This window comes from Stylophora pistillata, chromosome 5 (genome assembly GCF_964205215.1).
Source record: "Stylophora pistillata chromosome 5, jaStyPist1.2, whole genome shotgun sequence".
NCBI classification, from domain to species: Eukaryota; Metazoa; Cnidaria; class Anthozoa; order Scleractinia; family Pocilloporidae; genus Stylophora; species Stylophora pistillata.
The window spans coordinates 31,516,705-31,532,147 of record NC_142523.1 but is presented as its reverse complement, the minus strand read 5'-3'; the positions used below and the strand labels follow the sequence as shown (position 1 = coordinate 31,532,147).

The 15,443-nt window shown below is 37.8% G+C and overlaps 2 protein-coding genes across 2 annotated transcripts in view; one reads left to right on the top strand and one right to left on the bottom strand.

Moving 5' to 3' along the window:
• Positions 1-9,604, bottom strand: part of LOC111319337 (vascular endothelial growth factor receptor 1) — a 36,972-nt gene extending 27,368 nt beyond the window's left edge. Inside the window, exons 1-3 of the mRNA XM_088761084.1 lie at positions 9,183-9,604; positions 7,739-8,020; positions 5,694-5,975 (exon numbers count right to left, since the gene is read on the bottom strand). Of these exons, the coding sequence (XP_088617210.1) occupies positions 5,694-5,975; positions 7,739-8,020; positions 9,183-9,258 (640 nt within the window). The 5' untranslated portion in view covers positions 9,259-9,604. The remainder of the gene's footprint in view (positions 1-5,693; positions 5,976-7,738; positions 8,021-9,182) is intronic.
• The window catches only part of LOC111347607 (uncharacterized), a 563,268-nt gene that overhangs the window by 245,231 nt on the left and 302,594 nt on the right, over positions 1-15,443 (top strand). The gene's annotated exons all lie outside the window — the stretch shown is intronic.

The following is a 15,443-nucleotide window of genomic DNA, read 5'->3' as shown; positions in this document are numbered from 1 at the left end:
GATGGCGAAAGATGATCGCGCAAAAGCAATTGCATTAAGCGTCTTCACTCATAGTTACACCTTTAGTATTTGAAAGAGCTTTGACTCGGTTACCCATATGCTAACTGCGACGAGTATTTTAATTCAAATCGAAACTCCTTCGAAGAAAGGTCGAGTTAAATTATAATGTCGCAGCATTACTTTAGAAATGTGATAGAATCGTTACCATATAATTTCGGAAGGTCGCTATCAATTGGTCTGCCGTCGACATATCGATTTGTTTACATCTGAGTGAGTGGTACATTTGCATATTCTTTCCCATTCTAATAGCTGTTTCTGCGCTTCGCGTACCCACAGCAAAAAATGACAATCAATGACAAAGAAAAAAAAAATGGCAGGGATACTGCAACAGCGTAGCCGATTACAGAGGAGCCAAGCATATTATCAAGCATTTTACAGAAATTGGTTGCCTCTGACTGTTGTTATTTCTGGGACAGACGTTTCGGCTAATGCTTAAGCCTTCATCAGTGATATGAAAAACGAAGATCGTTATCATACGCTATTTAAAGTTAAAAACGTGACGCGAAGCTTGCGCGGGTAACTATGTATTTGATGCTCCCGTGAGGTCTTTATAGGCTTCTGGGAGTACGATGTGATCTTTCCCAGCATTAGGATCCAAAGCAGAGTGCCAGGCTTCAAGGAAAAGTCTCACGGGGTAATTAGTTTCAAAACCAACGACCCTGACGTTTACGAAATCCATGTTATGGTCGAAAAGGCGGACATGGCTTGCGACTTTGGAGTTTAAGTCAAAACCTGCAACTGCCTTTTTGTGCTCCGCAATTCTGGTCTCTGTTTGGCCATAGTACTTAAAATTACACAGTGTGCAATTGATTTTGTACACCATGCCTGACTTCCGGCGGTCAGGTTTGTCTAGCTCCTTGGGGCGTGGAAAAAGGCTGTTGATTGTTTGTTGTAGTTTGTAGGCTACTTTGACCTTTTGTTGTTTCAATATGCGGCTTATTTTCTCGGAAACACCCTGTACATACGGCAGCACTACAAAGCCATTGAAATTGGTGTGGGCGGGTTGTTTGAATAACTCTCTCACAGTTCCGTAGAAAAGGTATTGGATAAAAGAGTCTGTTCACGTGACGTCATAGAAATGTTCGGAAACGAGGCGCCACCATGTTGGAGGAGTGATTCTTGAGATGGCGGTCAGTGAATTGGGAAAATATGCGTCTTCGGACAAAGCGATTGTGGTTTCCAAGCTTATATTTTCCGCTTATGCCAATTCACTGGAAGGCAGTATTAAGAAAAGGTATGTCGAAAAGATCTCAGTGATCGGCATGAATCCTTTGCTCGTTCCGGTGCAGAAATATACTTCGGAAGGCCTTCCTCCTGTCGAAGCTTGTGATATTTTGTCATATCTTATGCCAGAGACCAGCTTCTGCACTAACGATCAATTCAAGAATTCCCGAAGCCTATTAGCTTACAATCAAAGGGTTTCTGGTTCACGTTCACGTTCACGTTCACCTTCCACGTGAATGCGGACATTGGCAATTTTTCGAGTTTTGTCAATGTCTACGCAATCTAGCTGATTTTTGCCTTTTGTAAATGCAGGGATGTTGATTTCAGCTTGGCGAAACCACACTTCTTCATGGACCGTAAACCCTCAGTCGGCAAGGACAAAATCACCAGGAACTAAGTTCTTTAAAAATCCACATTTCTCTGTAAGAAATCTATCGGATGTACGGACACCCCATGCCTCACTCACGAATGAAATGGTACCCTGAGGGGTTATGCCAATGAAGACTTAAACAGTGTTATGATCCTTGTAATTCGAAAATGTTTGAGCCCTTGCCAATAAGTTCGATGGTCTGTCAATTAAAATTTCGAAACAGTCAATAATAGCACATGTTTTAAGTCCAAATGAATCGATAAAACACCTTGGCATTGTCCTCTGCATTTGTTCTCTATCTGGCCAGCAAATTAATGATGATAATGTCACATCCATTACAGTCAACCAGCTGACAATAATTTTTGAGACAACTGTCCCAGATACATTACAGCGATATGCAAGGTCTTCAATTGGTACCCCAAGACGCAATTTTATGAGAACCAAAACAAATTCCTGAAATTTACTCAACAGAAGAGGACGTCTGGATACGCGTAGTGACAGGAAAGAGAAGGTTTTCTTTAATACCTCTAAGGACAGCAAACCGGTAAAAAAACGCACTTTCTCGTTATCTCCTTCAAAGTAATCTTCTTCAAAAGCAGTGGATTTCTGAGACAGCCACGTTTTTAGTGTTCTAAACATGTAGCCACACTCCTCCGTCTGAGTGCGGCATGATCGACTGTAACCCTCTGGATCGATCTGCGTTGAGGCAATGTTTTTAATGCTTGCCTTCTTTTCTTTCTCCTCCTCTCAAGTTTCTCCAAAAGTTTCTCCTTCATTCACCATATAAATATCTCTTATTTGCTCTCCAGGCTCATTCACCTTTACAGCTTTCCTTTGCATAACTTTCTGCCCCTCACGTTCTCTTTCGCGTTTTCTCCTCTCGGTAATCCTTTGTGCTCTTTTCTAGTAGTTGTTGTTCTTTCCTCTCGTCGGATTCCTTCAGCTTGTCGTGCCCCAGATGCAAACTAGGAACCCAGTCTGGGTTTAATCGATCCCATAATTGTGCTACTTTCCCCGAATGAAAGTGGATACCGCAAACCCGGTCATTTTCTAGAATTTTCTCCGTCAAGTCAGCTCGACTAATCGCAGCTAACCACCGAGTATGTCTTTCGGTGGACAAAATCTCGGTTTCGTCCCTTGATTGGTGACAATTTTTGGCACCCGACAAAGGCAAAGCCCTGGATTCTTCTTTTTGTGGTTAGAACAGCCAACGACGAGGCAAAACGAAAGCATCGCTCGAGAAATTACGCTTTCGAATAAAAAAGTGCTATAAATTTTCACTCCTCCAACATGGCGGCCATAAAATTTCTCTGACGTCAAAGTCATGTGACCGCACATACTCTATTGTTATCTCGCAGAACGGCCTTTATTCGTTGTATTTCTTCCCGTCTGCCTGTATTGGTAGATGGAATGTTGTTTGCTCTTTTCAGTAAGGTGTTGACAACGGATATTATCAAGCATTTCGTACCAATCAACAGACGACAGCGCCGTTACCGTAGTTTTTCTTTGTGGGCTCTTTTAAGGTCTGGAACTGAATAAGATGTAACAAATCGTATCCCTTTGTAATGTAATACACTCAATAATATTATTACTCGGGACTGATATCGCCCGTATTGACTCTTGAGCTTCCTCAAGCTTGAGAAAATTATAATTTCGATAATAATGAAACTTCAATAAGAATTATACCTATTCCATCTTTTGTGAGTGTAGTCCGTAGGCAATATATACGTACAACCCTTGAGCTCCTATTTCCCGCCTTTTCTCACTATCACCGTCAGCTTCATCTTTATCTTCGTCTCCATTTATCTCCACCATCTTCATCTCCATATTCATCTTCACGCTTATTAACAACTAGTAATAGTCTGCAAATATTCTACGACCAGCTGATGGCTCATCAGGAGCGTCATGGTCTACTTTTTGAGCACCAGTCTCCTTTCCGTCTGAACCGCTCAGCTAGCTGTTACTTACTTCACTGATTTCATCAGAAAGAAGGTCGACAGTGGAAAGGCAACAGGAGCCGTTTTTATTGACTTATCAAAGGTATTCGATACCATCAGTCATTCCGTTCTATTGAGTAAACTGTCCCGTTATGGGGTGCATGATATGGAACTACAATGGTTTACTGATTGTTTATTTTATCGCAAGTAGATCGGTCAGTTTCATGGTGTGCCCTCTGAACCAAATCCAATTAACATTGGAGTTCCTTAGACCCCTTCTTTTCTCATATTCTTTAATAATATGCCTAGTCCCCTTTGTCATTGTAGGATTATCACTTATACTGATGATACGGGGACTTTTACATCCTCAAGTGACATCGATGCGATCTAAACCAGCCTTTCAAAGGACTTAGATAATCTCTCTAACTGGTCTCGTGAAAATGAACTTATTTTTAATCTGAAGAAAGGAAAATCTGAAATGATACTGTTTGGTACCGGTAAACGCTTAAATCTGTTTCAAGGCTATCAGGTCAAGCTCTCAGTCAATGGTTCTCCCATCAACACCATTACATGTTACAAGTACCTCGGCGTGCATCTGGATCCGACGATTAGTTTTGAAACGCATTTTCAAAAAATTTACAAGAAGGCAGCTGGAAGAGCAAACCTCTTACGGCGCATCCGTTCCAGAATTGATACTGTTAGTGCCCAACAAACTTACCAATCGATGATTATACAAATATTTACGTATGGCTGCTATACTAGTCTTTGATGGTCAGAGTCCCGCAAACGCATGATCTGCTCCGTTGAGACCCGAAGCCATCATTTCCCCGAAATGCAGTCTGCAGAAATGTGATCTTCAATTTTTAACAATTGATAACTTTTTGCAAAAAAGAGCGCGCTCCTTTGTATTAAACTGCCTTAATGGCACTGCATGCTTTCCATTGAAAGATTAAATTCAATGATTACATCATAACGCTTTGAACACTAGAAACAATGGGAAATCAGAAACACCACCAAAGGTCAGACTGGATTTTGCGCACCGTACCTTTTATTTTTTAGGTGACTCGATTTTAATTCATTACCTCTAATTTTAAGAAACATTAATTCTAGAGTTCTATGTAAGAAATCCTTAGACGTTTATTACTTGAAAATTTATTGCTTAATATTTTTAACGATTTTTAACTTAATGCATTTTTGCCTTCATATGTATTTTAGTCAGTTTTATTTTACATATCTGAATAATTCTTATTTATAGCTTTAATTCTTAGGCAGCAGAGCCCTGCTGATAACAGTACTTTGTACTGAAGGGTTATCCTGGGTAAAAAATTCGATTATTATTAATGTTTTTATTATTCCTGTACTATTCTTAAGAGGTATGGAATAGGCTTAAAATAACTTGCTACGTCCATTTCAGATCTGTCATTCTATACATCCAAATTCTAACAGGGGTATAAGTTCATAATGACGTCTGGACTGTTTCCATATATCTCTTCCCAATTTTTGGTCGCTGAATTAGCAAATTTAAATTCGATGAAATGTTTTCAAGAAGTTTTTTTAAAAAAGATCGCTTTCCAACTTCAATAATAGATACTTACTTGATAAAGACGCGCCGATAGTTGCTTTGAAAAACCATAACGCGTGCACCGTTACTAATTTTGATAATGTACATAAAATCATGACTCGTCAGTCACTGATATTCATCGAGCATTTTGATGAGGAGTGAAATGGGAGGTCAATTAAAATCTCAAACGAATTTTTACACTGAATGCCATGTTAAAAAAGATGGGGTGTCGAGATGAGTGTGTTGAGGTGATGAAATATGATCGGCAATGATACTCACTAAAGAGTAACATCAATCTTACGGCAGAAAAGGAAACGGTCATGAGAATGTAACTTGAACGTGAACTCGTGACACTATGCACGTTATCTTAAGAAATCACCTACTTATCTCCACGTACGCGGTGCAGCTCCTGTATCTAACTTTGTTTTAAATTAATGATCTTAGTTTCAAGAAGATGAAAAAACAACAATGGAAAAGCTGAGGAACATAAAAATTCAAGGTTCTAGTTTACAGCAATGGTCTTACAGGTACACCAGCTTACCTATTACATCCAATATCACAGAAGAGTGAGCCACAGTCCCAAGATTGTTACTTGCTTCACAAGAATATTCACCACTGTCCTCTTCCACAAGCTCAGTAATAACAAGTTTACTCTTTCTCTCATTTAATCGGGTATCTATAACTGCTCGTTCTTTAATTGATTCTCCATATTTTTTCCATGTCATGTTGACGGTTTCCCAGTTGACTTTGCAAGTCAATGTGAGGACTTCTCCCGCTCTGAGTGAATGATGGGTCGCTGGAAAAACTTGAGCAGAGGCTTTTCCTACGTTAAGAGAGAAAAAGTTGATTGAAAGCCCTATGTCATCTCGAAATTACAGCTACAGTATCTACACAAAATAGACTAACAAACAAACAAATAACGATAGTATGGAAAAGAACCGATCCAGATGTGGCCTTTTAAATAATGTCTTCAGAACATTTCAATTGACCTAGTCTCATTACGAATTAACAAGTTCTGCAAATTTACTCTGTGGATAGATGCAAGAGAGTTAAATATCCAAAGGAGTTATTTCGAACATTTGATCGCCATTTCACAGCATATTTCTTTCAGGAATTGAAGCAGGTTTTTGTGTTTCCATTACCTTGCTCATTTTCAAGATTAATAAGATTTCTATCACATGCAAGAATAGCTTTTGAGTTTCGCTTTCCTTTTCAGATTCTTCTGCTCTACTCTGATCTTCCCAGATCTCTCTTTAGCAGTAATATCTTCGTTAAAATACTCCAGATAAGACGTACCAAGCATATTCAGAATTATTTCGTATTCATCAACAGATGATGGCTCCATTACTTATAGTTTTTCCTCGCATTAAAAGTCTTTTCAGATTTACTGAGTTGACTCAAATAGCGGATTCTTTTGGAGTCTGAAATCAAATAATTTGTTACAAATCTTATCCCCAAGTAATTTAATAGGCTCAAGAATATTTTTACTTAGGATTGATGTCGTCCCTGTTGACACTTCAGCTTACTCAGATTTAAGAAGATTCTAACTTCGATGATAAGTTTACAGCAATGGTCTTACAGGCACACCAGCTTACCTATTACATCCAATATAACAGAAGAGTGAGCCACAGTTCCGAGCTTGTTTCTTGCTTCACAAGAATATTCATCACTGTCCTCTTCTACAACCTCAGTAATAACAAGATCACTCCTTCTCTCACTTAATCGGGTAAATATAACTGCTCGTTCTTTTAATGATTCTCCATCTATTTTCCACGTTATCTTGACGGTTTCCCTGTTGACTTTGCAGATCAATGTGAGGACTTCTCCCGCTGTGAGTGTTTGATGTGTCTCTGGAACAACTTGAGCAGAGGCTTTTCCTACATTAGGAAAGAGAAAGTTGATTAAAAGCCCTATGTCACTTCGAAATTACAGCTGCAGTATCTACACAACATAAATTAACAAACTAACAAATAACGATAGTATGGAAACGAACCGATCCAGGTGTGGCCTTTTAAATAAGTATGGATAGATGCAAGAGAGTTAAATATCCAAAGGAGTTATTTCGAACATTTGATCGCCATTTCACAGCATATTTCGTTCAGGAAGTGAAACAGGTTTTTGTGTTTCCATTACATTGCTCATTTTCAAGATTGATAAGTTTTGTATCACACGCAAAAATAGCTTTTGAGTTTCGCATTCTTTTTCAGATTCCTCTGCTCTACTCTGATCTTCCCAGATCTCTCTTTAGCAGTAATATCTTCGTTAAAATCTTCCAGCTAACATGTACGAAGCATATTCTGAGTTATTTCGTATTCATCAACAGATGATGGCGCAATTACTTATAGTTTTTCCTCGCATTAAAAGTCTTTTCAGATTTACTGAGTTGACTCAAATAGCGGATTCTTTTGGAGTCTGAAATCAAATAATTTGTTACAAATCTTATCCCTAAGTAATGTAATAGGCTCAAGAATATTGTTACTTAGGATTGACATCGTCCCTTTTGACTCTTCAGCTTACTCAGATTTAAGGAGATTCTAACCTCGATGATAAGTTTAAAGCAATGGTCTTACAGGTACACCAGCTTACCTTTTACATCCAATATAACAGAAGAGTGAGCCACAGTTCCGAGCTTGTTTCTTGCTTCACAAGAATATTCACCACTGTCCTCTTCCACAACATCAGTAATAACAAGTTCACTCCTTCTCTCACTTAATCGGGTAAATATAACTGCTCGTTCTTTGAATGATTCTCCATCTTTTTTCCATGTTATGTTGACGGTTTCCCTGTTGACTTTGCAGTTCAATGTGAGGACTTCTCCCGCTGTGAGTGTTTGATTTGTCACTGGAACAACTTGAGCAGAGGCTTTTCCTACATTAGGAGAGAGAAAATTGATTAAAAAAGCCCTATGTCACTTGGAAGTTACAGCTGCAGTATCTACACAAAATAAACTAACAAACTAACAAATAACGATAGTATGGAAACGAACCGATCCAGATGTGGCCTTTTAAATAATGTTTTCAGAACATTTCAATTGACCTAGTCTCATTACGAATTAACATGTTCTGCAAATTTTACTCTGTGAATAGATGCAAGAGAGGTAAATATCCAAAGGAGTTATTTCGAACATTTCATCGCCATTTCACAGCATATTTCGTTCAGGAGTTGAAGCAGATTGTTGTGTTTCCTTTACCTTGCTCATTTCCAAGATTGATAAGTTTTGTATCACATGCAAAAATAGCTTTTGAGTTTCGCTTTCCTTTTTAGATTCTTCTGCTCTACTCTGAACTTCCCAGATCTCTCCGTAGCAGAAATATCTTCGTTAAAATATCCCAGCTAAGATGTACCAAGCATGTTTTAAGTAAATAAAGGCAGATAGTTTTGAAAGAAACTGTCTGGGGCTGCGTCGGTGGGGGTAACGAAATAATTTGGATATATCAACAAAGTTTAAATTGTAAATTGGCCACCGTAACGATTACAAAAGCTGACGTTTCGAGCGTTAGTCCTCTGATGAACGTCATATTTTAAAGTATTTCGTATTCATCAACCGATGATGGCGCCATTACTTATAGTTTTTCCTCGCTTTAAAAGTCTTTTCAGATCTACTCAGTTGAGTCAAATAGTGGATTCTTTTGGAGTCTGCAATCAAATAATTTGTTACAAATCTTATCCCTAAGTAATGTAATAGGCTCAAGAATATTGTTACTTAGGATTGATATCGTCCCTATTGACTCTTCAGCTTACTCAGATTTAAGAAGATTCTAACTTCGATGATAATGAAACTTCAATAATAATTGTTCCTATTCCATCTTTTAGTCTATTTGTCTGTACACATGAGTTCATAATTAAAGTTATATGTAGTCTGGAAGCAGTTTAAATGCTCAACCCTTGAGCGCCTATTTCCCTCTTTTCTCACCACCACTGTCATCTCTATCTTTATTTTCATCTTCACGTTCATCTCTAATTTGTTCACCTTTATATTCTTCTTCATGCTAATTAAGAACATTATTTATCATTTTTTTAATAAACTTACCATAAACACGCAGTACTGCAGAGGAACTAGCTATATTCTGTTTGTTTTTTGCTGTACAATTGGAAGTCCCCTCCATCTCTTTTGTGACACGTAGCAATTCCAGCAGTGACTCTCCTTCTTGATCAGTCTGATGGATACCAGATGGCAGGTCACCATTATTAAAATCCCAGACAAATGTTGGTGTTGGAACACCTGAGGCTACGCACTTAAAGTTGCCAAGGTATCCTTCGGTAACAGATTGGTCTGTTGGAGGCGCAATGATCTGAGGAGAGACTTAAAGTAAAAAGATCACCAGGTTAAACAGAGGGTCGCATTGTCCATTCTATTTAACACTCCACCCCCGTCCCTTCACACTTTGTTTCGAAATAAAAGCATGAACTACGTAAATCTCAAAGCTATTTTCAATCCAAGTTATTCCGTAATCAGTTTTCTTCACTTTTGGTAAAGGAAGGTATATCCCAGCCCAATGTGACATTAAAACATTTTTTTTTTTTTTTTTTTTACTAAAAAATATTTTCCTATCTTAGCAATACTACGGGGCAATAACGATTTGATTATCTATTCATTCATTTCTTCGTCCTTTTCTTATTGGTTAGTAGGTGAAATAGGTGTAATGCCAACAAGCCATGCCACCATTTCCCAAGATTACCAGTTTTCTTCAGTTCATAGTATCCAATTCTAGCTTGGCAAAGATGGTGAAGAAATTGCAAAAGGTCTCAATTCCGTGAGAACATTACATCAAATCTGTAATTTTCGTGTACTCAAATTGTTCGATCTGTTGTAACAAAGGTACAAGTTCATAATGTTTTCAGGATTGTTTTCATATATCTCTTTGTAATTTCGGTCTCTGATTTAGCAAGTTTAAATACGGTGAATTTTCTTTTAGAAAAATTGCCTTCCAGCCTCAATTATAAATACTCACTAGATAATGATGCACCGGTAGCCGCTTTGACAAACTATAACGAGCACACTGTTACTAAATCTAATAATGAACATGAAATCATGACTCGTCACTCACTGATATTCATCAAACAATTTGATGAGGAGAGAAATTGGAAGGTCAATTTAGGTCTTAAACGAACTTTTTATATTGAATGCTATATCCAAAAAATGGAGTGTTGAGATCTATATAGTCAAAATTCCTTGACACTCCAAACAACAATCGGTGAAGATCACCCAAAAACTATTTGCATACGTCTAAATGCAAAAGAAAACTCACATCTTTTATATCAGTTGATATGTACTCGCTCCTTAAATGTCATAATCATTTGATTTCATTTTTATCGTTTTCATCAATTTCAGGGGAAATAGATCTATTAGTGGTTTGAGGCCCTTAAATCTGATCTGGAACCTAAGAAACTACTTTCTTTGTTCCTTATCTAACAGAAAATTAATTGATAATGGACGCCAGCTCTTTCCTTTTTATAGTGAGAACCATACCTCCCACCACTTCAATCCAGAAAGTCGAGCTCTCGCTCCCTTCGCTATTTTTGACGCTGCATGTGTATTGGCCAGAGTCCTCCAGCCTCGCTTGGCGAATCGTGAGAGTGTTGTTGTTACCGAGACTCACCCCATCCTTAGTCCAGTTTACCTCAGGTGTAGGGAAACCTCTTAGAAAGCAATTCAACTGAAGCGATGAATTATATACAACCAACTGATTCTTGAGCTGAGGATTGATTTCAGGAGGAACTTGGCATAGAGTTGAAAAACACAATTCAAAGTAGGTGAAAAATAATAAAACAAGAAAAACAGAAAAACAAAGAGAATAACTAAAAGAGTAGAAATAAAATAAGATTAGTCTGTGACATTTGATCCTAAAAGCTGCTTTCCTTCCCCTCTCAGTATTTGAACAAATGCCGTATTACAATGAATGCGTAGTGACCAGCGACTCCATAATTCGCTCGATCAGTAATGGTGAGTATGTTTGCGTTACCAAATAACTTTCCATCCTTTGTCCAATTCAACTCTGCTTCAGGAGAAACCTGAAAGTATTTCTCTCGAGTTGCTGAATCTAATTTGACGAGCTTTTACTGCTGATAATTAATTTCAAGAGCACTCACTGATATTCATCAAACAATTCGAAGAAAAGAGAAATTGGAAGGTCAGTTCGGGTCTTAAACGAACTTTTTATATTGCATGCTATATCCAAAAAATGGAGTGTTGAGATCTATATAGTCAAAATTCCTTGACAATCCAAAGAACAATCGGTGAAGATCACCCAAAAACTATTTGCATACGTCTAAATACAAAATAAACTCACATCTTTTATATCAGTTGACATGTACTCGCTCCTTAAATGTCATAATCATTTGATTTCATTTTTATCGTTTTCATCAATTTCAGGGGAAGTAGATCTATTAGTGGTTTGAGGCCCTTAAATCTGATCTGGAACCTAAGAAACTATGCATTACATGGTTATTTGATTTCGACCTATCGTCACAAGTAGTGAGTGAATCATTTTTGTCAAAATTTAATAGACATTACAATGAGTTGTTTTTAGGTCTTTTTAAGTAACAAGTTGAGTCCTCCAAGATCTTTTTCGGATCCAGAAAAGCCTGTTCAGAATAGGGTTGAAATATTTGTTTTTAATTTTCTCTAGCAGGCTAAATTTTCATATACAAATATTCTGTTTACTTATTAGGGTAGCAGTGACAGCTAAACATAACCTAATATTACAGTAACATACTTGCAGATGTGAAGGAAACAGCTACCAGCATGAGCAGTACAACAGCCTGAGGATTCATGACAATCTATGTGGAGAGTCAAAAGGTTATTTAATTTATTTATCATATTTTTTTTTGGGGGAGGGGGGGAGTTGGTGGAGGAGAGCAAAAACTACAATTACCTGCTGAGTGTCGTGAAGTCAAGATAAGCATTCCCACCGATAAATAAGGGGGAGAAAGAAATTGTTAGATCTTAAAGGATTTCTATGGATAGATGAAACCATTTCCAGGAAGTAATTAAATTGGAGAGAAAAATCTCGTCTTTTTAAAATGTTGTTTTCACAAATGTCGTGTGGAGCCAATAAAAAAATACTGAATGTATATTTAAGAAATTACGGCTCGTATCAAACTGACAAAATTAAAGCATAGAGATTTATCGATTTATAAATACCTTTTGATTAAGTATATTACTTTTTCGCCACAGTCTTCTAAAGCCACCTGATGTAGATTCCGAATAAACAAGTTCAGCTTGGGTTAAAGTTTAATACAGATACTACTTGCAACCAGCTCATTAAAACAATTCAGAACGACGGTAATTGAGACTTCTCATGGAATTTTCACAGAGCTCAGAAATATGATGCAATATAATGTCAAACATAATTTCTTTGATAATAGTGATGTTGATATTTGCAATAATAAAATAACAAATGTAACAGTTTAATGAACAATGATAAATCATTTAGGAAATAAAGCACACTTTCGAACAGTTCATATACGCTATTTATCAAGCTTGTTCGGACAGGATGGCTAGATATATTGGTCGGGGTTTTTCTTTTTTTTCTGTGTGTGTGTGTGTGTGTGTGTGTGTGTGTGTGTGTGTGTGTGTGTGTGTGTGTGTGTGTGTGTGTGTTTTGCTTTTGTTTGTTTGCTTTTGTTTTGTTTTGTTTTGTTTTTTTTTATCTTTTTTTTTATCTTGTTTTACAATTACAATTACAATTTATCATTTATAGAGCGCTATTTACAATGACAGATCAACAGCGCTTTACAATCAATCCTAACCCGCCCATCCCACCCCAGGGAGGACATCCATCACACAGTAATCTCGTGCGTGGGAAATTAACGTCTCCTACCCCTAACCCTGTAGGAGACGGGACCTCCATTTATTCGTCCCTATCCGAGAAGACTAGAATATCTAACCATTTCTTGATGTTATAGAAAGGTCGCATATTCTTCTCAATTATTTTAAGACCTTGAGTGTTGGTCCGACCGGGGCTCGAACCCTCGACCTCCCGCACAACAGTCCAGCGCTCTATCCATTGAGCTAACCGGGAGGCGGTTAGCTCAATGACTGTCTTCCACTGTTTTGACTGTCTTCCACTGTGTTGCCGACATTGTCCAAAAGCCACGAACTTTGTGGGTCCGCTCCCCGCACTTTATTTCTTGCACGCTATAGAAGCGGGCAATCTTGAGCAGGCCCCGTCTTTCCCGCAGGGGTCGCCAATCAGAACACACGATCGCTTCATCCTGCCTGCGGGCGCTGCCAGCTAAATAATGAACCGCACTAATAGACCGCACGGGATGTTTGGAAAATACGAGAAAATTTGGTGTAACTCGAGGTGCAGCCGAGTGATTTACAAACTTTGCATTCCTTTGTTTTTTTTTAATCTCTCTTTTCCTTTCAGTTGTTTTTTAGTTTTGGTTTTCTTCCTTTTTAATGAACTGTTTTAAGATGAAGTGCTTCAGTTATTTCCTTTTTGTCAAAAGGAGAAACAGGTGAACGTTCGAATATAATTTAGTTCAACTTCAGTCGACCACTTGGATCTAAAACTAAAGAAGATCATAGAAGCGACGCTCATTTTACTAGCATTAATCTGAAATAAAGCATACAGAAGCAAATTACTCTAAAATAGATATTGGCTCAAACATGCTTAATACACAGAGATATGGTATTGACAAAACATTAATATTATGTTTGTCAAAGCTGTTTCTTGGTCAGAATTAGAATCAGTATTTGCATAATACTAAAGAATGCCTCTTAAAAACAATCAGCTTAAAAGAGTTATTTAAGAACGAAAGAAAGGAGCAAAACCATGGGGAAAATTTTCACAGAATCGAAGTAATAGAGATGATGATCGTCGGCGACGATTAATTATACGCGGCACCTCATCAGCAGTTTAACAACCGAATTATAAAACGAGTAACGATGTTCTCAATACTCCAGATGGAGCCAAAATAAATAACAAAAGATTACCTTTGTCAAGGGCGTTTCTCTGAGAATGAATAGATTCTCGTTAAACAAAGTCGAAAGTGGCTGAATATAAATATTCCCTCCGTGGTGACATAAATCAACAAAAAGGAACACTGTGCTGTTTACTTTGCATAAGGACGTAGTTCAGAATCCAATAATCACACATGTCGCTAACCTAAACTCGAATCGAGCCAATAAGAGGACAAGAACATTGTGGGCTTGCAACCGTCTGGAGAACTAAATTAACTTCTGCAATTAGCATATTATTATTTGTGGTATTCTTAACGTTATAATATTCAAACCAACACGTTGGAAAAGTTATATCGAGAGTTAATACGGAATCTTATCATTATAGAGCTTGTGAAGGTTTCTTCAATCATGAAACGTTAAAGGCGTTTCAAACTAGAAATTACTACTGAAATAAAATATTTCTAAATATGTCCCGTGAAAATAGATAGAAACGCGCATGGTAAAGATTGTTGTGTCAGGATAGAAAAAGCGAGAATGATAATAATAATTGCGATAATGACGATGATGATAAATGCAATAGTATAATATTAACAACCATCCTAAGAAAAGGAATATTAATTACCCTATAGATGAATAAGTCTCATGTAGTTTTAGTGTTTTCAAAGATCACGGCCCCTCGGCATTTAACATATTGCTATCTGTGTTGGTCAAAAATTAGAATTATAATATCATCATTCTTTTAAATCAGCCAATTAAGTGAGAGACCCATGACGCTTCCAGCCCTATGGTGACAATTAACAACGTTTTGTAACGTCATTAGACTGTTTCAGCCGACGGCCGGCAAGAAAAAAGTTGCCATTTCAAACAGTTTTAAATTATTTTTTCTTTGTTTTTCTTGTTCTGTGTCTCGTTTTTGTTTCTCGATTTAAGTCTGTATCGTTTTGTCTTTTGACAGTTATCAGTAATTGGCAAGCGTTTAGGATGATGAAGGCGGGTCGTAATACGGTGGCCTTCCGAAATGATCGTCTGTGTCACCCCAATCGTCCCAAATGAAGCTCGAGAGATAAACATAAATTTTTGGAAACCAAGGCAAAAGATCGGTAACCATTTGGACGATGGAGAAACCTTCCATCGTTCGGATGTACGACCGCCCCGATCATCTCGATAAGTACTAACTTGGTGCGCCGATCAGGGTGATGCAACACTGATCAAAAGAGCATCAGTGCTTGAACATCCCGAGTCCGCTGCATAGAAGACAATTCTTTCGTGATCGTTGCTTTGGTCCAAATAGTTTACAAGCTTCTGTGTAAGGCAGTTTTCACTGTTGAGTCGGGGGACGTCCCCGGCTAAACAATATACAAAAGACGTAGGAGACGACGC